The sequence below is a fragment of the Protopterus annectens genome, chromosome 1.part0, assembly GCF_019279795.1.
Source record: "Protopterus annectens isolate FY-2018-M chromosome 1.part0, PAN1.0, whole genome shotgun sequence".
In the NCBI taxonomy this organism is placed as follows: domain Eukaryota; kingdom Metazoa; phylum Chordata; order Ceratodontiformes; family Protopteridae; genus Protopterus; species Protopterus annectens.
In genome coordinates, this window is record NC_056725.1 from 1,433,543,212 (window position 1) to 1,433,569,269 (window position 26,058).

The window sequence follows — 26,058 nt, forward strand, 5'->3', positions numbered from 1 at the left end:
GGGTTTGGCTTGAGAGGAACTGGAAGGGACTGGAAAGGACCAATTCTTAGTAGGCCAGTGCCTACTAAATCTCTGAGGTTGCACTTATAAAAAAAAGTCTTTAAACGTTTGCATAGATTTAACTTGATCTTCCATCTTTTTAAGAACTTCTTCACCTTGTTGCCAAACAGGCAGTCCTGATTTAAAGGAGCATCCAACAATTTAGCTTTAACATTTATTTATTTTTTTTATTTATTTATTTTATTTTACATTTGTTAACCGGGCTAGTCTGGCTGGATACATGTCCATTTTCAGCAGAGGCCCGAGGAGAAAAGCTCCACTATCAGACTAAGACACTACGGATTAGGAAGTAATTAAATAAGACAAACAAATAGCATAATGTACTCAGGTAAAATACAATTACATATAAGGTTTTCATGGACTAGTCTAAGTAAATGACAAACAAAGTTCAGACAAGGGGCTGAGGAGAATAAGCTCCAGTCTTAGAAAATACAAAATAAAGTTAAAAAAGTATCAGTAGTAACTGGTCGTGACAACAAAAACAGGTATTGGCTAAACTAAATATTATACAGTGTTAAATATGCAGGTTGCTAGAGAAACAGGTAAGTAAATGTAGTTATTGTTAAGGAAAAGGGAGAAAATAAAGTAAATAGAAAGAGGAAAAAGTACAGTAATTGTTAGGTACAAGTATTACGGACTAAGTAGGTCAAGGGAATAGCCAGTTGGAGAAGGAGAGGAGGAGGTAAAGATATTGATGAAATGTAAAGGTAGCAGTATAATAGGAGCTCAGCTAAAATAAGCAAGAGACAGAAAAAAAAACAGAAGGTCAGAGGGGGATGCATACAGAAATTTGAAAAAGAGTGATGGTACGGAAAAGGGGGCTGTGGAAGTCAGTGAAAGTTAGTACAGGGGAGCAAGAGTACTCAGGAGCAGAGTAGAGTGAGTAATAAGGTTGTTGAGTTCAGTCGGGATTGGAGCATGGACATAGCCAATGAATTAGTAGGTGATCAGGCAAAGATTGCTCCTTAAGCCAAACATGCCTTCTCAGCACAGACCCAGTAACAGCAGCCCTGCAAGAGGCCTCTAAAGAATCAAGACCACATTGCAAAGTATGTTTTCCAATTTGTTCAGCAGAATGCATTAAGTCCTATAAATCTTTATTTTCCACACAGTCAGGAATCAACATCATTTTCTGTTTAAGCAGTCCAATACTATGTTGCTGATATTTTAACATATGAAATTGGCAGTTTAAAGCTCTGATTGCCAAGGTTGCAGAAGTATAAACCTTTTTACCCCATCTATCCAGCGGCATAGAGTCTATCAGAAGGGGTAGGATTTTTAGCGGTAGAAGCCTTAATGCCCTTGGGCCCCTGAGAAATAGTCTCTGGATCTGCAACAGGATTTTTGAAAAGGAAGTTGTGGGACTCAGGAACCCTGTAGTATCTGTCAGGTTTACTAGGAGCAGGAGGTAGGGAATCAGGGGCCAAACTGGATTCAGAGAACCAAGAACACATCATCAACAATGTCTAGGACAGGAAGTATAGCCAAAGGCCTATGCTGAGGTAGAAGAAGGAAATCCCTAAGCCTCTTTTTTGAATCAGAAAATTCCTGGCCTTCTCAGTGGAAATGCTCCCTTAAAGTATGTAATGTTTCCCCAAAAGAAAAATCCTCAGGAGGGGAGGCAGAGGGAATAAAATCCTCCTCATCAGAATCCTCATAAGTAGGTATGGACAAATCCAGGTCATCAGAAGAGTCATAACAAACAGAATACTGATCAGAAGATTCATAATTAAGCTCAACCCTAGGCCTCTTGGGGGGGGGGGGGATTTGACTACCCCTGATTAGGGTTATTAGATCTTCAGCCATTTTTATCATTTGTTTTTAGGGATAGGGACCTGAGCATGTGGCCTGGGCATTGGTTTTTTAGACATGGATCGAGATTTAGGTCTTCGTAATGAAGGAGGTGTCGATTTAATATGCAAGTCTGTACGCCTGAATACACCCACAGAAGCCGGTGCCTGCACAGCGGCTCCAGACCCATCCAAGGTAGAGACATCTGCGGGTTCCATAGTTAAAGTATCTCGTGGCATACCGGACTCCGAATGGGTCTCAGTAGAGGCCTGCGAATCAAAAGTAGCAGATATCAGGTGCTGCAAAAGCACCTCACTGAGTACCGGCGAACTGGCGACTGGCTTAGGAGAAGCGTTGTCTGGAGTTTTGGACCTCGGCGGCCTGACTCTGTCTTTATCTTTGCATTTTTTCGGAATCCCCGTAGTCGGATGGCTAACCGAAAATATTTCTAAATAATTAAACTGAGAACCGAAATATTTAGGGGCAAAAATATACAGACGACGGATAGTGTGCTGATTAAATAAAGCATAAAACCGACAGCAAGGTACGTCGTGGTCAGGACCTAGGCAAGGAATACAGTACGAATGAAAATATTTATGAGGTATTGGCTTTCCACAAGTAATGCAATTATTAACTTTTACTGACATCGGTAAGGAGCAAGAAAAAGTTTCCCCAACGGGGTACTTAGCTTTAAGTTGAAGACTTCAATTCTGAAACTTGAAAACAAAATTTTCAGGAGTAGGCCAACTGGCACTTGCGAACTGCTTCTGCTTCAGGCACCGCATGGCAAGAAAGACTGATGTAATGACGTCGGCTGCATGTTTTATACCACTAACGACCTGACATCATGGAAGAAGGGACAGCAACTGATGCAGGACCCAAGACTTTGTTAATCAGGCCGACTGAGGGCAACTTGCAATCAGATTACCCAAATGTAATGACTGCAACAGTGAAACACAAAGAACATCAGGGAGATGTTAGTCAATATGGTTTTGAGGTGAGAGAGAGAATGGAAAGCTTTGTCAACATTAATAAAGCAAAATGTAAAAAAAATACTGCTATTGTTGGTGGATCTTGATGCAGAGAAAGCAGTCAACAGGTTAAGCTGGGATTTTATGAGTAGAACAAAGGAAGCATTTGAATTCCCAGACAAAATGAGATTAAGTAGGAGGACATACAAAGCATCAAAGACCAGAAGTAATGTAGGAAGGTTCCTCTCCAATAAAATGTGTCTGAAAAGAAGAAACAGGCAAAGGTGTACTCTTTACCCTCTATTTGCTTTCTATTTAGAGCCATTAGCAAAGAAAGAAAGGGACTCAAAAATTCAAGGATATAACTTGAACAGAAATCAACAAAAGTTGGCTTTATTTGCAGATGATATAATTTTGTACTTGATAAATCCAAAAAAAAAAAAACATCTTGATGTGGAACACACATACAGTTTCAAGTGTTTTTGAGATATAAAACTAACTCACTACATCCCAGTGACGCCTCCAGGTACATCTGCAGTTAACTCCTACGGACTCTTCTAGGCGTCAAATATTGCTTGTTCATATCTCCATAAATAATTCCAAAACCATGCTATGTCCAAGGTGTTAAAAAAAATGATCCTGCAGCTTACACAATAGCAAACTCAAATGCATTAATATTTGACCTCTGTCTAGTCCAGGCAGAGATATTAAATGCTGTTTTTATACTATTAATTCATACAGATAAAATTTTCATGTTTTTCTAAATATCTCAACAACCAAATGACAAAGACAGAACTCCTTAGCCTCATATGAAAGTGCTCAGCTAGATGAATAAAATGCTGCTGACAGTGTGTGTGTGTAACATGAGTGGTTGCTAAGATACTGTATGTTATTTACCAAATATTACAAACATAATAGTTACTGTGTTTACTGTGAATTATAAAATTCAGTTTAAGACCTAGAACCCAAAGAATACTTCCACTATAAAAATAGTGTGTGCTGAAGAGTTTGCCATTTATACTTCTTTTATAACCACTATGGTTACAGATATATGAGCATCTGTTAAAGTGTGAGAACATAATTTGATTCTATCAAAAGGCTTAGGCTCTGCCACTGGAAGTTACAGTGCAAACTTCATTAAAACGCATTCACTCCAGTACAGTTCGGGAAGATCAGACACAGTCTACAGCTGTAAATTTTGTATCCATACAGGAATACATTGAGCAACACCTATATTTATGGGGGAAGGATAAGATTAAGTCATTACGAGTATAGATTAAAAAGGCTTTTGTCATGGCAGCTAATGAAATGTGGGAAAGGACTAAAGAAAAGATGATACAAATACTGAGAAACTGGAACCTCTTTATTTATGGATACAGATAGCATGATACCTGCAGTGAAAATGTTTTAGTACCTTTAATTTTATATACATGTCAGTCATTGTTATGAGCCAAAGAAGAAGTTGTGGTATGTGTGGTTCTGGGAGGGGAAGAGTGCAAGAGTTTACTGGATATATTGATCCTCCCAATACAAGGTGGTTTATGATTAGCTGATTTGAAGGAATATTTTGCAGCTACATAGGTAGGGCTCATACACAGAACATAAGCAGAAGGCTATAATTCAAAGTGGAAAGAAATTATAATGACACAGGCAGATCAAGAAATAAGGAGTGTGGAAGATTCTGGATGCAAATTCTTAAGCAGAACAACAACAAAAAAAGCAAATTATATTCATAAAGTAGGGTAAGTGTTCTAACCCGAAAACTAAAATAGAAAAAAGAGATTTTGGAAACAGGTAGGACTGCTAGTAGGGTACAGACAATAGGCAAGTGGGGGCTGGCATTTACTGGTGAAAACTGGCAAAGGAACCAAATTACTGGCAGAAAATAACAAGAAAGGGAAAGGTAGAGTGGGAAGAGGCCAAGAAGTTTGGGAACAATATAAGAAAAGAAAAATGGGTAGTGTTTAGTTAAATCTGGAACAGAAGCTGCTGTTAAAAGGGGTAATTAGTAGGACATATAGACTACTTCACAACTATAAGAATCAGTCAGGGGAGGTTAGAAATGATGGGGAAGAGAGAATGGAAAACCAATTTACAAGGAAAGAATGGGAGGTCATATGTATGGCTCACAGGTACACAATAAATTCCATAAGGTTTAGGAAGCAGAATTCAAAAAGGGGTAATTAGTAGGACATATAGACTACTTCACAACTATAAGAATCAGTCAGGGGAGGTTAGAAATGATGGGGAAGAGAGAATGGAAAACCAATTTACAAGGAAAGAATGGGAGGTCATATGTATGGCTCACAGGTACACAATAAATTCCATAAGGTTAAGGAAGCAAAATTCAATGAATCTTCCATCAAGTAGACAGCAAATGCTGGGAGGTTGTGATGGAGGAGAAAAAGGTAAAGTACAGTTGAGTACACTTACCATAAATGTAGATGTTCAAGTGTATTCACTGTTGCAGTCATCACATTTGGGTTAACTTCTTGCAGTAGCCCTCAGTCGGCCTGATTATCAAAGTCTTGGGTCCTGCGTCGGATGCTGTCTCATCTTCCATGACGTCAGGTAGTCAGGGGTATAAAGCATGCAGCCGATGCCATTACATCAGTTTTTCTTTCCCCAGATGTCAGGTGCCCCAACAACAGGAAGCAATTATATAGAAGGTTACACCTCCAACAAAAAATCAAATACAGCAAAAAGCTTTAAGCATAGTAAACAAGAATATCTGTATAGTCAATAGAAGGCAGGCGGGAGAGTAACCTGGACTGCAACAATGAATACACTAACATCTACATTTATGGTAAGGGTACATAACTATACTATGTTCTTCGTGTTTCACTGTTGCAGTCATCACATTTGGGTAGATTCCCAAAGCTAAGGATGGGAGGAGGTAATTAGATAGCATTAGAACCAGCTATAAGGCCCTGCAAGACTGCAGTAGCAAAGCCAGCTCTGGATTTAGAAAAAATTGGCAAGTAGTAATGCTTGGTGAAGGTATTTACAGAACTCCAGGTAGCAGCTTCTAGGATGTCCCTGGTAGGAACACCTCTAAGATAGGCTGTAGAGGTAGATGCAGCCCTGGTTGAATGTGGTCTTATCCCCTGTGGGGTATGTTTTCCATGATGCTTAAAGCAGAAATGAATGCAATGGCCTATCCATTTAGAAATGGCTTGCTTTGAAATGGCCTTCCCCTCTGCCCCTGCAGTAAATGCAAAGTACAGCTGTGTACACTTACCATAAATGTAGATGTTAGAGTGTACTTACTGTTGCAGTCATTACATTTGGGTTATCTGCTTGCAAGTAGCCCTCAGTCAGCCTGATTAACAAAGTCTTGGGTGTTGCAGTCATTACATTTGGGTTATCTGCTTGCAGGTAGCCCTAAGTCAGCCGGATTAACAAAGTCTTGGGTCCTGCGTCAGTTGCTGTCCCTTCTTCCATGACGTCAGGTCCTCAGGAGTATAAAACATGCAGCAGATGCCATTACATCAGTTTTTCTTGACCCAGATGTCAAGTTCCCCCTAATGGGAAGCAATTAAACATAAAAGCACAACGATATATGTCCAATAAAAAAGCAAATACACCAAAAAGGCTTTTAAGCATAGTAAAGGAAAGTAGAGGTATAGCCAAAAGAAGTTAGGGGACTGGAGGGAGGGTAACCAGGACTGCAAAAGTGAATATACTCGAACATCTACATTTATTGTAAGTGTACACAGCTGTACTATATTCTTCGTGCTTTACTGTTGCAGTCATTACATTTGGGTAGATTCCCAAAGCTATGGTTAGGAGGAGGAATTTAGATAGCAGTAAGGCCAGCTATAAGGCCCTGCAAGACTGCAGTGGCAAAGCCAGCTCTGGATTTAGAGAAAATTGGCAAATGATAATGCTTGGTGAAAGTATGTACAGAACTCCAGGTAGCAGCTTCTGGGATGTCCCTGGTAGGAACACCTCTGAGAAAGGCTGTAGAGGTAGATGCAGCCCTGGTGGAGTGAGATCTGATCCCCTGGGGGATAGGTTTTGCATGGTGCTTATAGAAGAAATGAATGCAATGGCTTAACCATTTAGAAATGGTTTGCTTTGAAATAGCCTTCCCCTCTGCTCCTGCAGCAAATGCCACCAGCAGTTGTTCACATTTCCTTTGAGGTTTAGTCCAGTCCAAGTAGAATCTAAGCTGTCTTTGCCCATCTAAGGAATGCAGTATCCGTTCCCCTTTATTCTGTGGATTGGGAAAGAAGGTTAGCAAATGAATGGACTGATTAAGAGCCACATTGGATACCACCTTGGGCATGAAGGATAGATTAGTTCTGAGGGACACCCTGTCCGCATGAAAGATGATGAAAGGCTCCACTGCCATAAGGACCTGTAATCCAGGTCTGGAGCAATCAAAATCATCCTTGGTTTGTCCTGTTTGACTTTTAGTAGTACTTTTTTAGAGCAGAGGCAGAGGGGGTAAGGCATAGACTGATAGGTTTTTCCAGCTGAAGGAGAGAGCATCCACTTTCCAGGCTTGTTTGTGGGAAGTCCTTGTGCAAAATTTGTCCAATTGGTAGTTCTAGGGAGAGGCAAACCGGTCTATATCTGGGCGCCCCCATTTGCTTGTCAACATGTTGAAAATCCTTGGTTCCAGTTTCCACTCGTATGGGTTCATGAGGTTTCTGCTTAGTCCGTCTGCCAGTGTATTTAATTTTCCTGGCAGGAATTGAGCTTGTAGGTGCACTTGGTAGCTCAAGGTTGTGTTCCACAATGCCATGGCTAGTCTGCAGAGGGGGGGGGGGGTAAGAATGGGTACCCCCCTGCTTGTTTATGTACCACATAATAGTGGTGTTTTCCGCCTTTACCATTAGATGTCCTGGAAAAATGTGGTCCTTGAAGGCTGCCAGAGCATTCTGTACAGCTAACATTTCTTTTTGATTGATATGAAGGTGCATTTGACTTGGGTTCCATTTGCCCTGAATGTACTTCCCTGCCAGGTGAGCCCTCAATGCATAGTCTGATGCATCTGTTGTTAGGGTTTGGGCAACAGGGGGTGGTGTGAAAGGTAGTCCCCTTGTTTTGGTGGCAGGCCTCTGCCCACCAAAGGAACTCTAGGCGTAGCCAAGGTATGAAAGGAATCATTGTTTCTAGGTCTTGAGAATGCTGACACCATAGGCTTTTCAAATATCACAGTAATTTCTCATATGCAGTCTTGCACATGCAATTAGAAGAATGCAGGAGGCCATGAACCCCAAGGATTGCAGTATTTGTTTTGCAGATAGCAGGGTTTCTTGTGGCCACTTGTTTGAAGTAGGTTGTCAAATGAATTTGCTTTTCTGGCATGAGGTAAGCCATCTGGGAAGTTGTAATCAAGCTTGCTCCCAGGAATATAATTTGTTGAAAGGATATCAGGTGTGATTAGTTTTCATTTATGGTATACCATAGACAAGTTAGAACCCTTTTTACAAAGTCCAGATGATTCAAAAGTACATCCTGGCTTTCTGCCTGAATTAGACAGTCGTCCAGTTATGGGTATATGTGAATATTTCTTTGCCTGCAAAATGCAATAACTGGAGCAAGGCACTTTGTTAATACCCTGGGCGCAGTAGATAATCCAAAGGTGTGTGTAGCCTGCTTTGAAGCTTAGGTATCTTCTGCAAGATTCCCTGATTGGGATGTGCAGATATGCTTTTTTTAAATCTAGTACTGCCAACCAGGCATATTTGCCTAGTATAGGAAGTAATTGGTGAAGAGTCAGCATCTTGAATTTTGGAATCTTCAAAAAGGTGTTTAGACTAGACAGGTCCAGGATAGGATGCCATGAATTGTCTTTTCTGGGTAACAGGAAAAGTTGAGTAGAAACCTTGTCCCTTTTCCTCTTCTGGTACCAGTTGAATAGCCCCCATGCTTAAGAGAGAAAGTACTTATTTTTGGGCCTCTGCCCACTGATTTGGGGGTAGGTCTGGCCACCCACTTGGTGTTGGCAACGTGTGGAAGTTAAATCTATATCCCTGGGACACTATATTTAAAAAGACACAAACGTTGAGGAAAAAATACACCTTTATAAACAGCAAAGCTTTCGGGTTACACACCCTTTCTCAATACTAATACAGGTTTCATTAAAACATTCCATTTAAATAGGAGTCAATGTTAATCACATGACATGCAGCCCAAAAAATCATGTGACAATTACAAAACTTTAAAATTTCATACAACTAATAAAACATATTTTGCATATATATAACAGATTCTACAATAAATTCATGACCTACAAACTCACATATAACATTTAACATAACTTAGTATGTTGTACTTTAACTAAAATAGGTTTTAATGTGACAGCAGAATTCAAACCAGGTAAACAATCAGCTGATAGCCTTAATATCCACTCATACTCTTTTACTTCTAAAAGAATATTAATGTCACCCCCCCTATCTGATATATCAGCCGATTGTTTACCTGGTTTGAGTTTGTAGGTCGTGAATTTATTGTAGAATTCTTTCCCCATCTATCCAGCGCCTTGGAGTCTCTATCAGAAGGAGTAGGATTTTTAGCAGTAGAAGCCTTAATGCCCTTGGGCCCCTGTGAAATAGTCTCTAGATCTGCAATAGGATTTTAAAAAAGGAACATGTGGGACTCGGGGACCCTGTAGTATCTGTCAGGTTTTCTGCGAGCAGGAGGCAGGGAATCAGGGGCCAAACTAGATTCAGAGAAAGCATCATCAACAGTGTCTAGTACAGGAGGAACAGCTAAAGGCCTATGCTGAGGTAGGAGAAGGAAATCCATAATCCTCTTTTGTGAAACAGAAAAATCCTGGCTTTCCCAGTGGAAATGCTCCTTTAGAATATGTAAGGTTTCCCCCAAAAGAAAAATCCTCAGGAACGGAAGCAGAGGGAATAGAGCCCTCTGCATCAGAATCCTCATAAGTAGGTAAGGGCAAATCCAAATCATCATCAGAAGAGTCAGAAAAAACAGAATCCTGATCAGATCATCAGAAGAGTCAGAAAAAAACAGAATCCTGATCAGAAGATTCATAATCAACTTCAGTCTTAGGCCTCTTAGAAAGGGGGGTTGGCTACCCCGGATTAGAGTTATTAGATCTTCAGCCATTCTTCTCATTTGTTTTTTAGGCTTAGAGGCCTGAGCATGTGGCCTAGATATCGTTTTTTTAGACATGGATCGAGGTTTAGGCCTAAGTAAAGAAGTAGGCATCGGTTTAATATGCAAGTCCGTAGGCCTGAATACACCCTCAGAAGCCGGTGCCTGCACAGTGGCTCTGGACCCATCCAAAGTAGAGACATGCGCGGGTTCCATAGTTGAAGCATCTAGCGGCACACCGGACTCTGAATGGGTCTCAGTAGAGGCCTGCAAATCAGAAGTAGCAGGTATCAGGGGCTACGAAAGCGCCTCACTGAGTCCTGGCAACTGGCTTAGGAGAAGCGTCGTTGGCAGTTTTGGACCTCGGCGGCCTGTCACTGTCTTTATCTTTGCATTTCTTCGGAATCCCGGTAGTCAGATGGCTAACCGTTGAAATTTCTGGATAATTAAACTGAGAACCGAAATATTTATAGGTGAAAATATACTGAAGGACAGTGCGCTGATTAAATAAAGCACAAAACCGACAGCAAGTTACATCGTGGTCAGGGCATAGGCAAGGAATACAGTTGCTGTTGTTGCAGTACGAATGAAAATCTTTATGAGGTATTTGCTTTCCACAAGTAATGCAATTATTAACTTTCACCGGCATCGGTAATGAGCAAGAAAAAGTTTCCCCAACGGGGTACTTAGCTTTAGTTGAAGACTTCGGTTCTGAAACGCGAAAACAAAAATTTCAGGAGTCGGCCGACCGGCACTTGGGAACTGCTTCTGCTGCGGGCACAGCATGGCAAGAAAGACCGATGTAATGGCGTGGGCTGCATGTTTATACCCCTGACGTCATAGAAGGAGGGACAGCAACCGATGCAGGACCCAAGACTTTGTTAATCAGGCCGACTGAGGGCTACCTGCAAGCAGATAACCCAAATGTAATGACTGCAACAGTGAAACACGAAGAACATCTACAGGTCACATCTTCAACCCTCTGTGCCAAATGCCAGTCCTTAAACTAACACCATCATGTTAAGATTAATGGAACTCCACACAGCAAATTCAGAGAATCTGTAAAACTATTACATAAACAATTAAAAAAAAAATTCAGTAAAAAAGCATTTAAACTAGATGGAGAGAATATGTACCAGTCAGATTAAAAATGCATCTATACAGTATATTAAAATGTAGCTATTAAGTTTCAGAATATAGTGCAACAATGAGGTCAGAATGCAATAGTGACGCTGTTGTCTGGCTAATACCTGTTGTTGCCCCTGAGATGCCTGATTTGCAGCTTGCTGGTTTGTTGTGTTTGCTGCTGCTGCAACGGCTGCTGCTGCTTGTTGCTGGAACAGGCTGGCTGGGTATACACTCCAAGGAACTCCATAATACTGAGGAGGAACAACTGTGGGACCTAACATTGAAAATGCTGTTAGCAGTCATGTTTAGCTCCTTTCTCATTAAAAATACAGTAAACTCTCAGTTAACCGGAACTCAAGCAACCAGGAAGAAAAAAAAAAAAAAAATCGAAGAAACAGTACAGTATAAACAATTCAGTTTTTCATGGGTTGCACTTTTTTCCCCCTGAAAAACATACCTTGTGTATTTACAGTTTTAAAAAGGACGATACAAATAAATTCCCTCTCTCCCCAACCTGAGAACAGGTAAAAAGTACAGTTTTGTACCTACCATAAATGTAGATGTTCGAGTGCTAATACAGCTGCAGTCATAACAGATGGGTTCTCCTGCCGTCAGGCGGGTCCTCGGTCGGCCGAATTCCAAAGTCTAGGTCCGGCGTCGGTTGTCGTCGCTTACTTTCCTGACGTCAGGGCGACAGGGGTATATAAAACACAGCCGACGCCATTTTCTTCAGTCTTTCTTGCCCCAGATGTCAGGTGCCCCCAGAAGGAAGGCAATATATATATAAAAAAAAAAAATATATATATATATATATATATATATATATATATATATATATATAATCATGCATTACAATATAATCAAAAACCAGTAGTTGCAAGCAAATACACCATAGAAGGATAACCCAATCAAGTTGTAAGATGAGGAGTTAGCCACTAGGTCTGTACCAGAGGGAAGGAGGGAGGAAACCTGGACTGCAGCTGTATTAGCACTCGAACATCTACATTTATGGTAGGTACAAAACTGTACTATGTTCATCGTGCATACAGCTGCAGTCATAACAGATGGGTAGAATCCCAAAGCTACGCACAGGGTGGTAGGCACTAGGTGGAACTGGGAGGAGCCAGAATGCCCTGCAACACAGCAGTAGCAAAGCCTGCTCTAGTTTTGGAGTATAAAGGTAGGTGGTAGTGTTTAGTGAAGGTATGCACAGAACTCCAAGTGGCTGCCTCCAAAATATCTTTGGTAGGGACTCCTCCTGAGGAAGGCTGCAGAGGTAGCTGTGGCCCTTGTGGAGTGGGATCGGATGCCTGCAGGTACAGATTTACCATGAAAGGAAAGGAGTAACAAAACCGTATGCAGTGGCCTATCCATTTCAAAATTGTCTGTTTGGAAATTGGCTTCCCTTGAGCTCCTACAGCATAGGACACAAAGAGTTGTTCTGATTTCTTGAAAGGCTTTGTTCAGTCCAAATAGTAACGTAGCTGTCTATGGATGTCTAAGGAATGTAGCAGCCTTCCCCCTTTGTTTTGAGGATTGGGGTAAAAGGTAGGTAAGTGTATGGCCTGATTTAAAGCTACCCTGGATACTACCTTAGGCATAAATGACATGTTGGTTCGTAGGGAAACCCTGTCCTGATGGAAGATGAGAAAGGGCCATGAGGGCTTGTAGTTCTGAAACCCTACGAGCTGAGGTAATGGCCAGAAGGAAAGCTGTTTTCCAGGACAAATATTGCAAATCTGTTGAGGCAGCTGGTTCAAAGGGAGGATGTGTTAATTTTTCTAGAATGTAATTAAGATCCCAGGCTGGTATTGGTTGTTTCCTTGGAGGTCTTATATTCTTAGCCCCTCTGAGGAACTGTCTTAAGAGTGGGTGAGAGAATAAGGGTGGATCAGTGTTGTATTCTGCAGAAATGGCTGAGGCATGAATTTTGATGGAGGAAAATGAAAGTCCACTGTTCAACAGCTCAGCTAGATACTGTAATATCTGAGGCAAATTCAGATTTCTAGGATCCTGGCCTTTTTTCTCATTCCAAGCGCAAAACCGTTTCCATTTTGCGGAGTAAGCCTTTCTAGTAGATGGCCTTCTGGCCTCCAAAATGACATCCTGCACCTCTTTGGAGAGTAGGGTCTGTTGTGGTGTTAAGGAATTTTCCATGCAGCCAGATTGAGTGCTTTCAGCTGACTGTGAAGAGTTTTGTAGCTGTGCTGAGTCAGTAGAAGAGGCATTAGAGGTAGGGTCCAGGGAGGAGTATGTGTTAGGCTCCTCAGGAGTGGGTACCAGTGTTGTCTTGGCCAGTCTGGAGCAATCAGTATCATCTTCGGTCTGTCTGCTCTTGCTTTCAAGAGCACCTTGGGCAGAAGAGGCAAAGGTGGGAAGGCGTAAACTGTCCATGCTGCCCAACTGAAAGAAAGGGCGTCCACTCTCCAGGCCTTTGCATGGGAGGTCCTTGAGCAGAACTTTGTCAATTGATGATTCCTGTGGGAGGCAAAGAGATCTATGTCTGGCCTTCCCCACGCTTGGATTATCATTGTAAACACTTGAGGATGCAACTTCCATTCATGCGGGTCTGTCATATTTCTGCTTAGATTGTCTGCCAGCGTGTTTTCCAATCCTGGCAGGTACTGTGCTTGAAGTTCGATTTGCCATTCCAGAGCCAAGTTCCAAAGTGACATGGCTAGCCTGCCAAGGGGTATGAATGTGTTCCTCCTTGTTCGTTTATGTACCACATTACTGTGGTGTTGTCTGTTCTTATCAATAATTGCCCTGGATGCAGGAGGTCCTTGAAAGCTGTAATTGCATTTATCACTGCTAGCATTTCTTTTTGATTGATGTGAAGGTGCTTTTCCTTTTGTGACCATTTGCCCTGAATGCACCTATCTGTCATGTGTGCCCCCCAGGCGTAGTCTGAGGCATCTGTTGTGATGACTTGATTTGCTTGAGGCTTGCAGAATGGTAGACCTGTGTTTGTTTGGCATGCTTGGGCCCACCATAGAAATTCCTTTTGCAAACATGGGATTAGTGGTATTATTGTTTCCAAACTGTGGCTGTGTTGAGACCATAGGTTTTTTAGGTACCACTGAAGTTTCCTCATATGCAACTTTGCACATGGGATTAGAAGAATGCAAGATGCCATGAAGCCCAGAGCCTGCAGGATTTTCCTTGCAGTTAGCCTGGTACAATTTGCTAGTATTTTGAAGTACTGAGTTAGTTGCCCTGTTTTTCTGGCGTAAGATAGGCCATCTGGGTGTTTGTGTCCAAGTTGGCACCCAGGAAAGTTATTTTCTGAGATGGTGTTAGCCTGGATTTCTCTTTGTTGACTGTGTATCCCAGATAATTCAATAACCGTGTTACATAAGCCAGATGTTCCAGAAGTATGTGTTTGCTGTCCGCTTGGATCAGGCAATCATCCAAATAAGGGTAAATTTGTATCCCTTGAAGTCTGCAGTAGGCAATTACTGATGCCAGGCATTTCGTGAATACTCTGGGCGCAGTAGATAAGCCACAGGGCAATGCAGAGAATTGATAGTGGATTGAACCTGCAAGAAATCTGAGGTATCTTCTGCAGCTTTGTCTGATTGGGACATGCAGGTATGCCTCCTTGAGGTCCAATGTTACCAGCCAAGACTCCTTGCCCAGCATGGGAAGCAGCTGCTGTAAGGTGAGCATCTTGAATTTTGGTACGAGTAGAAATGTGTTTAGGATGGATAAGTCCAAAATGGGTCTCCAGTCGGTTCCCTTCCTTGGTACCAGGAATAGTCTGGAATAAAAACCTTGACCTTGTTCGTGAGTAGGTACCTCTTGAATAGCTTTCATGTCCATGAGCTTTGAAATTTGTATTTGAGCCTCTGCCCTTTGATTGTGTGGCAGGTTCGGCATGCCTCTCATTTTTGGAACAGTGTGAAAATGAAATCTGTAGCCTCTGTTTATAATGTCCAGGATCCATTTGTCTGTTGTGATAATATGCCAATTTTTTGTAAATAATGCCAGCTTTCCTCCCAAGGGCGCTGGCAGCTGAGACTTGCTTGGCATGAAAAGGGGAAAGTCACTGGGCTTGTTTCCTGTATTGTTGTGCACTGTCTTCGCCACCTCTTGGTGCTGGAGTTTGCCATTGTCTGCCTCTATATGATCCTTGAGATTGTCCTCTGCCCCTTGTGCGCCTGTATCTACCTCTTTGGGGCTTGTCCGTGGCTGGAAAGGACCAGTTTTTTGAAGGCCAATTTCTGCTAAAACGTGGTGGCTGTACCTATAGAAAAGCTTTGACAGTTTGCATAGATTTAGCTTTTTCTTCCATTTTCCGTAGTATCTCCTCAGCATTAGTACCAAATAATACATCCTTTTGTAAAGGAGCATCTAGTAGTTTAGCTTTAACATGATCAGGCAAGGTTTGCTCCCTAAGCCAGGCATGTCTACGAATGACTGATCCTGTAACAGCAGCTCTACTTGAGGCCTCTAGAGCATCGTACCCACACTGTAAGGTGCGTTTACCCACTTGTTCTACACTATGCATCATATCCTGCAACTCCTTCAAATCTGGTTGTTCAGGTTGTGACATTTTATTCCTTAATTGTGATAACAGAAACTGCTGATATTTAAGCATATGGAACTGACAATTTAAGGCCCTCATGGCTAGGGTGGCCGAGGTATACACCTTTTTTCCCCACCTTTCTAAGGATCTAGACTCTCTTTCGAAAGGTAGTGGATTCTTAGCAGTAGAGGCCTTCATTCCCTTGGGGCCTTGAGAAATGGTTTCAGGGTCAGCATTATGGCTTTTGTAAAGAAACTGGTGAGAGTTAGGAACTCTGTAGTACCTATCAGGCTTGACTGGGGCAGGAGGCAGGGAATCCGGATTAAGGCAAGCCTCCGAGTAAACATCATCAAGTATGTCCAAGACAGGAGGTATCGCCAGAGGTCTGTGCTGAGGTAGCAAAAGAAATTCCCTAAGTCTTTTCTTGGAATCTGAAAAGTCTTGGCCTTCCCAATGGAAGTGTTCCCTCAAGGTATGCAAGGTTACCCGAAAGAAAAATCCTCTGGGGGAGATACAGAAGGAATGGACTGCTCTGCATCAGAATCTTCAAAAGGGGAGTACAAGTGTTCCTCTTCATCAGAATGTTCTGAAATAATGGAGCCCTGGTCAGAAGAGGGAGAATCTTCCTCCACTCTGGGTCTCTTGTCCGGAGGGGGTTGGGAACCCCTGATAAGAGTAATTAAATCCTCAGCCATTTTTAGCATCTGCTTTTTAGGCATGGGGCCTGGAGATGTGCCCTGTGCAACAGGCCTCTTGGGATGCATGGCTGATTTGGACTTAGTAAAGGCCTTTATGGAAAAGGAAGATGAGGGTCTAAAGACACCATGGGTGGAAGTGGACCTGTCCACATTAAGAGGCTCAACACTCACAGTGGCTTCGGTAGCTGTAGTCAGGGTATGGGCCGAGGCACCTGCGGTCTCGGTTACAGAAGACACCGCCAGAGAAGTGTCGTCGGTAGTCAGGGGCTGCGTAGGTGCCTCGCTGAGAACTGGACCACGTGCAGCCAGTTTTGGCGTGGTGTCGGTGGCGACCATGGACCTCGCGTGTCGGTCTTTGTCCTTGCGTTTTTTGGACAAAACGGTAGTCGGAGTCTCCGACGACATTTTATAATCAAAAGCTTTACCAAAAAAGTGCTGGGTGAACTCCGCCCGACGCTTAATAGTGCGTTTATTGAAAGTAGCGCAAAAGCGACAGCCCGAGACGTCGTGGTCTGGGCCTAAACAAGGTATACAGAGGGAATGGAAATCCTTATGCGGTATTTGCTTCCCACAAGAAGTACAATTGTTAACTTTGTCTGACATCGGTCTGAGGCAAGAAAAGTTTCCCCAACGGGGTACTTAGCTTTAAAGAAGACTTTGGTTTCAGAATTTTCGTAATTTCAGGAGCTGGCCGACCGGCACTTGCGAACTGCTTCTGCTTCGGGCACCGCACGGCAAAAAAGACTGAAGAAAATGGCGTCGGCTGTGTCTTATATACCCCTGTCACACTGACGTCAGGAAAGAAAGCGACGACAACAGACGCCGGTCCTAGACTTTGGAATTCGGCCGACCGAGGACCCGCCTGACGGCAGGAGAACCCATCTGTTATGACTGTGGCTGTATGCACGATGAACATCCAGACAAGTCAAATCGCTATAATGTCAACACACTCTCCAATACTCGCTCAGTTTGCATGAGATTGCACATTCTCTCTCTGTCACACACACACAAGGTCTTCAGCTTTCATACATGCATTCACTCACTCTTCTCTCTCCGATCTCTCTCACACACTCTTCAACTTTCATACATCTCTCTGATGTCTCACACAGTCACTTCTGCTTTCATACATGCATTCCACGCCCTCTCTCTCTAATCAATTCCAATCCACTCAATGTGCCACTGAAAACTCTTCCGCGTGCCACACTTTCTAGTGGAAATAAAAGTTTAAAATATTATTCCAGCCAGGCTTTTAATTACTGTATTTCAATATTAAAATCAAATCAATACAGCGTTTATGGTATAGTATAGTATAGAGAACAGTATTTATCAGGTCTGTTTTTAATAGTAACTCTCAAGCAACCAGAAAAAAAGAAGTTATGTTCTTACCATAACGTTCCATGTGAATTGTTCATCTTGCCTTTGTTCTTACACAGGGGTTCGGAGCTGATCCTCGGCTCCGAGTCAGCCGCATCACAAGCTCTGCATCTAAGAGAAGCTCGAGGCACAGTCTACATCCCATGATCCTCCGCTGTTATCCCTCAGATCTAGTTCGCAAGAACCCAGAACACACTACTAACGCGCTCACGCAATCACACACTTAAAACTAAAACATAAAACTAAACACAGATAGGTATACAGCTACTATGCAACTTACTAAGAGTAGGTAGTGTAAATAACCCAGAGAAGACCAACCAGACACTAGTTGAACCCGTTCTTCCAGAACGCGGTGGGGGAAGGAGGGAGGGGATGTAAGAACAAAGGCGAGATGAACAATTCACATGGAACGTTATGGTAAGAACATAACTTCTTTATGTGAAATTGTTCGATCTCGCTGTTTGTTCTTACACACGGGTAGCGTCCCTAGCTCCATTACCCTGGGTGACTCACGGAAGAACGTTCCCGAGTACAGTGGAACCAAAGGATGCCCTGTCCTTGGAGGTCCTGTCCACTTTGTAGTGAGTGACAAAAGTATGAGGCTTTGCCCACGTCGCCACTGCACAAATAGTATCCAACAGTAGTCGAGCTGCATGGGCTAGAGAAGTAGACACGGCCCTAGTAGAATGAGCCTTAGGTTTGAACAGAAGTGGCTGTTTTGAAGCTGAATAGACAAAATTTATGCAGTCCGAAAGCCATTTGGATAATGTGCATTTTGTTACTGCCATGCCCTTCTTATTATCTGCGAATGAAACAAACAGCTCATCCGATTTCCTGCAATCCTTTGTTCTGCCCAAGTAAAATCTCAGCTGCCTATGTACATCCAATTTGTGCAGCATGTATTCCAATTTGTTTGAATGGTTTTTGAAAAATGTGGGAAGTTCTATGGATTGGTTAATATTAAATACAGAACATACCTTCGGGAGGAATGACGGATTTGTATGCAAGGAGAGACTGTCTGGATGGAAAACCATGTATGGTGGCCTAACGGACAAGGCCTGTAGCTCTGATATTCTACGAGCTGAAGTAACAGCTATAAGAAAGAGTCTTCCATGACAAATACTTAAGTGAACACGTTGACACTGGTTCGAATGGTGGTAGCATAAGTTGAGAACATCAAATTCAAGTTCCATGGAAAAAACGGATCCCGAATGGGTGGACGGAGGTGAAAGGTACCCTTCATGAAAGCTCTACAAAGCCTGTGGGACATAACTGTAGAGCCTCCTTCCCCTACATGAAAGTTAGATATGGCCGCTAACTGTACTCTTATCGTGGAAGTAGAGGCCCCTTCGTGAAAGAGTGTAGATAAAAATTCCAAAATTTTGTGTATCGGGGCTACTAAGGGATCTATACCTTGCCCTGATGCCAAACACGCAAAATGTTTCCATTTGCTCCTGACTAGTTTCCTGGTGGAAGCTTTGTGGGAAGTAACTAGAATGTGCTGTACTGCTGGACACAAACAATCCAACCTGGCTAAATTGGGAAGCGGAGCAGCCAAGCTGTCAGTTTGAGGGAATGGAGAGATGGGTGAGGGACCCCCGAGTGGGTCAATAGGTCTGGCACTGGATCCAGGATCCATGGTTCCTCCATCTGGTGGGCTCGAAGAAAGAGAAACCAGATCTGTCGAGGCCAGAATGGTGCTATTAGGATGATCGTCCTTTCCAGACTCCTGGCTTTCTGTAGAAATTTGGGTATCAAAGGAACAGGAGGAAATGCGTATAGGAGACCCGGGGGCCAATCGTGCACCAGTGTGTCCCTGGGGGCACCCCCCGGAGGGAAAGTAGGGCAAAGTAGCTTCTGCATTTGGCATTTAAGGGGGATGCAAAAAGATAGCAGCAAGGCTGGCCCCATCTGCGGAAAATCCTTTCCGCCACTTGATTTTTGAGGGACCACTCGTGTGGCAACAGGATGGCTCTGCTCAACCTGTCCGCAATGACGTTGGATGACCCCGGGATGTGCGTTTTTATCAGAAAGTGACCTGTGGACGCAGCCTATTGCCAAATTCTCAGGGCATCTCTGCATAATGGATAAGACCTGGTTCCACCTTGTTTATTTGTGTACCAGACCACTGACATATTGTCTGTCTGAACTGCCACTGTTCCTAGAGGTAGGGAGTCGTGAAAGTGTTGCAACGCTAGAAACACTGCTCTCAACTCTAGGACATTGATGTGCAGATTGTACTCTATCTTGGACATTCTCCTTGGACCGTTCTCCCCTGAAAAAGTCCCCCCCCACCCCATCAAGGAAGCATCCGTGGTTATTGTGGCTGTAGGGCTGGGTAGTACAAATGGGTGACCCATCATCAGATCTTGGCTGTTCAGCCACCATCGAAGATCCCGCTTGCAAGACTCCGTGATCAAGATGTTGTGCGACAAAGGAAGTTGTTGGAACGACCACTTCGCGAAGAGCAGCCACTGGAGGACCCTCATGTGCATCCTGCCCAGAGGAACTGCAATAAGGGTAGCTGCCATCATGCCTAGGACTTTCAGCACTTGTGCAGCAGAAGCTTTCTTGTTCCGAAGAAGAATAGCGACCTGATCTCGGAGGGCTGACACTCTTATCTGGGGAAGCTTAATCTGAGCTGCAGTAGTATCTACCTCCGCCCCTATGAATGAGATATGCTGTGAGGGCGATAAGGCAGATTTTTCGAAGTTGACTGATATTCCTAAATGGGAACAGAGACTGATTGTGTAGTCCCTGGCTTGTATAAGGCGATGACTGGTGGTGGCGGTGAGGAGCCAGTCGTCCAGATACTGGAACACCCGGAATCCTAGCTGCCTCAGGTGAGACGCCATGACTGCCATGCATTTGGTGAACACCCTGGGGGCTGAGGTGAGACCCAAAGGGCAGAGCTCGAAATTGGAAATGACTGGCTCCCAGCCAGAAGCACAGGTGATCTCTGGACGCTCTGGCCATTTTGATGTGGTAGTATGCGTCCCTGAGATCTATACAGCACATCCAATCGTCCTTCTGCAGAAAGGGAAGGATCGATTGTAGCGTGACCATCCGGAATTTTTCCTTCCTTGCGAAGGTGTTGAGCTTGTTGAGGTCCAATAATAGCCTCCAGTCCCCTGTCTTCTTTGGAACTAAAAAGAACCTTGAGTAAGTTCCGGAACCTTATCTGGTCCGCCGGGACTGGTTGGATGACTCTTTTTTTGAGCAGCTTTCTTATTTCTATGGCAGCTTGATCTCGCAGACTGGGTGGAACGTCTGGAAATCTCTTTTGATCGGGGGGAATGGTTATAAATGGGATGTTGTAATCTCTGGTTATTACGCTTTTTACCCAGGAATCTGAAGTGAGATTTAGCCAGGCCTCTGGGTATAAAGCTAAGCGACCCCCGACTGCCTCCACAGCATGACAGTCGGGCCTCCCCTCAGGAGTGCTGGAAGAGCCTCCCAGGGACAGTATCCCTGTCGCCCTGGTTCTGCGGACCCCCTCTGCCGCCTGGGTGGAGTCTTCCATTTCTCCCTCCTCCTCTGCCTCTGGAGGGGGCCTCACTCTGTGTGGACTGGAAAGATCCCAGAGTCTTCCGGAACCACATTTTTCCGCCTCTTTGCCCTTTGAGGTACGGTCTGGCTGGGGCGGAAAAACGGACCCCTACGTCAGACAGGGTCTTACCTTCTTGCTCACACCGAGTAAGAGTCTCCTTTACTTTGGGTCCAAACAAGGTGGCACCATCAAACGGGGCGTTGGTAAATTAGGACTTGAAGACTTCCGCAAAGGAGCACAGGTGCATCCAGGAATGTCTGCGCAGAGCAATCGCTGAAGCTGCAGCCCTACTCGAACCCTCGGCCGCATACGAAATGAGCCTCATGGACGAGTTTACTATCGAAGTGAGAGTGTTAAGCTGTGCTGTTACCTTTTCCGAGACAGCAGCATCTTTGTTACCCTGGAGAGCATCTCCCAGCTCCTTAAGGAGATCTCTCTGAAGACGCGTAAAGTGCGTGAGGTAGTTCAGCGAATGCATGTTAAAAGTCACTGAACTGAAAACTCGCTTCCCATACCTGTCCATAGTCCTAGAATCCTTGTTAGGAGGATGGACAGAGGAAGATGCCTCGGACATTTCCTTCTTCGTGGCTGCCACTACCACCATAGCATCTACTGGGACTCCTTTAGTAAGATAAGTCTTGTCCTGGGGGGGGGGGGGGGGGGGCAGTGATATATTTATTCAGCCTCCGAGGGACTGGTTCCACTGTATCCGGAGTCTCCCACCCCTTCGAGCTATTAGGTCCATTAACTCATCGAAGGGCGGGGTCACCCAGGAGGTAGAAGGTTGAGCCCCAAAAGCCTTCAGCAACACTGATTCGTCCTCAGTGGGGGCAAGGGTCTGCCAATCACCCCTCTGTTTCAAGATCTCCAGGATGTCAGCAAATGAGACATCCTCAGAAGGGGACCGTGGGGACCCCTCTGACTCATCCAAATCGGTTTCCGATGTCAATGATTCCTGTGGGAATCAATGTGCCTCCTCTTGCACAATTTCTTCCTTGGGACTTCATCAGAGGGGACATCTGGTGAAGCTTCCGAGGAACAGGGGACGCCCTCTGGGGCTGGCTGAGGCATTGGGTCTCTATGCTTGGGAGGGATCGCAGGTACAGAAACAGAACGCGGCCCTTTGGGGGAAGGAGAAGACGACTCCGATGAAGTAAATGTCTTCTCAGACAAGACCTTCCTCATAACGTCGAAGGCACTGGAGCCCCGGGCCAAGGACTCCACCGGATCCGAAGAGCACGGTAGTTTCCCCGAGACCGGGACCACGAGCTCCGACCCAGAGGACGGAGCCTAGCTAACCTGTGCCAAGGCTCCAAGGGAAAGAGTAGGAACCAGCAGTTCGGTTCGACTCGGCCCCGTAACCAAGGGGAGACTGTCGGCTCCGCGACTCCTCGATGGGTTCTGAGGGAGTCGAGCTCAGTGGTGCCGATCGCACTAAGGAAGGCTTCGGTACGGAGGGTTCAACAATCATTGGTTCCTCTTCTCCCGGCTCCGAGGACTCGAATGGTCTCGAAGGAGGATCTGCAGGAGATATAGAGAGGGCTTCGAGTTTCGATACCAATTGGGACAAAACCGCAATTAGTTTGGACAAAGCCGTGTTCTCCATGAGCTTCTGTACCACTCGATCCATGTCGGTATTAGATAGCGGCCTGAAGAACGGGTCGAAGGGGCCGAAGATGCTATCGAACGAAGGATCGAGGGTGGAGGCACCTCCGACACCAGCTCCAAGACCTGGGCCTTGATCAGAGATAATTGCTCGATGCTCGGCCCCGAGGTCTGTGGAGCCGGGCAACCGAATCTTAGAAGAGGTGCTCGGAGCTGATGACTTGGGCTCCGATACCTTCGAAGTCTTCGACCCCTTCGAAGACTTCGACGCCTGATCAGCCTTCTCCAAGGCTTCTTGAAAGTCTGGCTTTAGCAAGCCCCTGTCGATTAACTTCCTCTGCACCTTTCCATCATGACCCTTCCACTGAAAGAGTGACAAATAGAGCAGTCCTCCTGCAGGTGGAGGGCGCCAAGACAGTAGATGCAGGAAGCATGATTGTCTGTGATGGACATTTTCTGACAACTTTTGAAACCAGATTTAGCTTTTTCTGCCATGTCTAACAAGTCTAACAATACACTATCTTATATATGAATAACGAGTATGTAGATATATACAAACTATCGATTATATGTATAAACACTGCACACAAGAACTAAATACTAAAAGTGAAGAAATTCTTACCAACAGTATAGAAGAAAAAATATTTGCTGCTGTCAGAGCCCTGACAGGACTAAAATAGGCCTAAGCAAAAATCACTACAACTATTAGAAAAAAAAAAAAAATATATATATATATATATATATATATATATATATATATATATATATATATATAATGAAAAACTCCTATGAGGAAAACTACACACACAACTATAATTAACTATTAACTAGAGTAATAGGTTAACTAGCTCTAAATTCTCAAAATACTGAAACAAAAATTCAAAGTTTTACTGGCCTGAGCTCTCCTCGACGCGATCTGTTGCAGTGGCAAACTAGATCTGAGGGATAACAGCGGAGGATCATGGGATGTAGACTGTGCCTCGAGCTTCTCTTAGATGCAGAGCTTGTGATGCGGCCGACTCAGAGCCGAGGATCGGCTCCGAACCCGTGTGTAAGAACAAACCGCGAGATCGAACAATTTCACATCTACACTTATCTGGCATCTATCAATCCCCATGGGTGACGGCTAATTGAGTTTACTGTATAAATGCGCAGTTTATGCTATATACCTGCCATATCAAGTGATCTCAGAGTTAATGGGCTGCATGCCTATAAGAGCAGAATTATCTTTTTTTTCCTCTCTCTCTCTCTCTTTCCTTTACAGAAGCAGTCAATAGATTCATAACAGATAACTTTTCCACCTACTTACAGATGTTTGACCATCTATACACATAAATAAACAAAAGAACTAAGGAACAACAGAATACAATTCTAAGCAGTACAGTGGACACAGAGTTAGGGGGCCACAAAGTACAGTTGTGTACACCTACCATAAATGTAGATGTTCGAGTGTCTTCACTGTTGCAGTCATAACTGTAGGGTGTTCCTGCCGGCAGGCAGCCCGAGGTCGGCCAGAATCCCAAAGTCTGGGTCCGGCGTCAGCTGTACCAGCAAGTACCCTGACGTCAGAACGCAGGGGTATAAAGCTGACAGCCGACGCCATCTTCTCCAGTCTTTCTTGCCCCAGATGTCAGAAGCCCTCCAAAATAACCAAAAAAAAGGTGTCCAAAAAGGAAACGCAAATACACCACAAAAGAAAGATAAGAGGGGATAGGTGGGAGGGAAACACCGACTGCAACAGTGAAGACACTCGAACATCTACATTTATGGTAGGTGTACACAACTGCATTATGTTTTTCGTGTTTCACTGTTGCAGTCATAACTGTAGGGTGGAATCCCAAAGCTGTGAAGAGGGACGAGGTTATGTAGAAGGGGCAGCCAGAAGGCCCTGCAAAACAGCAGAGGCAAAACCTGCCCTAGACTTAGAATACAAAGGGAGATTATAGTGCTTAGAAAAAGTATGCACTGAACTCCAAGTGGCAGCTTCCAAAATGTCCTTGGTAGGAACTCCTCTGAGAAATGCTACTGAAGTGGCAGCTGCTCTAGTAGAATGACTTCTAACAGTACCAGGAATCTGGTTCCCAAAGTGAGAGTAACAAAACCTTATCCCATGGGCAATCCATTTGGAAACAGTTTGTTTAGAGATAGCCTTGCCTAGAGAACTGGAGGCATAAGAGATAAGCAACTGATCAGATTTTCTGAAATCTTTAGTTCTGTCCAGGTAGAACCGTAGCTGTCTGTGTACGTCCAATGAATGCAAAATCCTCTCCCCTTTGTTTTGAGGATTTGGAAAGAAAGTAGGAAGGTGTATTGTCTGATTTAAAGCCACTTTAGAAATCACCTTAGGCATAAATGTAGGACTGGTCCTCAAGGCAACTCTGTCTTGGTGGAAAATAAGGTATGGTTCCACAGCCATGAGAGCTTGCAACTCTGACACCCTTCTGGCAGAAGTCAAAGCTCATAAAATAGCTGTCTTCCAAGATAAGAACTTGATGTCCGAAGAAGCAGCAGGCTCAAAGGGAGGTAAAGTAAGTTTTTCCAAAACATAATTAAGATCCAAAGCACGAACAGGAGGAGTTCTAGGAGGTCTTAAATTCTTAGCCCCTCTCAAGAATTGTCTCACCAGCTGGTGAGAGAAAATGGGGGGATCAGTGTTGTAATGAGCCGAGATAGCAGAAGCATGGATTTTAATGGAAGAAAAGGAGAGGCCTTTAAGCAAAAGGTCAGAGAGGTAAAGTAAAATGGAAGAAATGTCAGGTAGAAGAGGATCAGAACCTCGATCCCGCATCCAAATACAAAATCTTTTCCATTTAGAAGCATAAGATATTCTAGTGCTAGGGCGCCTAGCTTCTAAGAGAACATCCAAAACTTGTTTGGGTAAAGCAGAAGGGATCAAAGGGCCTTGTAGAGCCAAGCTGCCAGGCAAAGAGTCTTGATTTGAGAGTGTAGCATCTGACCCTGATGTTGGGACAGAAGAGAAGGAAACAGGCAGAATCCATGGAGGTTCCAAGAACAGGTGTCTTAAAGTTGGATACCAAAACTGTCGAGGCCAATTTGGAGCTATCAAAATGATAATCCTGGGTTTGTCCTGTTTTATTTTCAGTAGTACCCGAGGCAGAAGAGGAAGAGGAGGGACGGCGTATCCCGAAAGATTCCTCCAGCTGAAAGACAGGGCATCCACTTTCCAAGCTGTTTTGTGGAAGGACCTGGTGCAAAAGAGAGGCAGCTGATGATTGAGATGGGATGCAAACAGATCTATCCGAGGACAACCCCAAACTG

General features: G+C 44.1%; 1 protein-coding gene across 7 annotated transcripts in view; it reads right to left on the bottom strand.

The window, feature by feature from the left end:
• The window catches only part of PUM2 (pumilio RNA binding family member 2), a 4,949,642-nt gene that overhangs the window by 3,072,697 nt on the left and 1,850,887 nt on the right, over positions 1–26,058 (bottom strand). For all 7 annotated transcript variants that reach the window (XM_044067594.1, XM_044067585.1, XM_044067551.1 and 4 more), the window contains exon 10: positions 11,147–11,298. In XM_044067594.1, the coding sequence (XP_043923529.1) occupies positions 11,147–11,298 (152 nt within the window). The remainder of the gene's footprint in view (positions 1–11,146; positions 11,299–26,058) is intronic.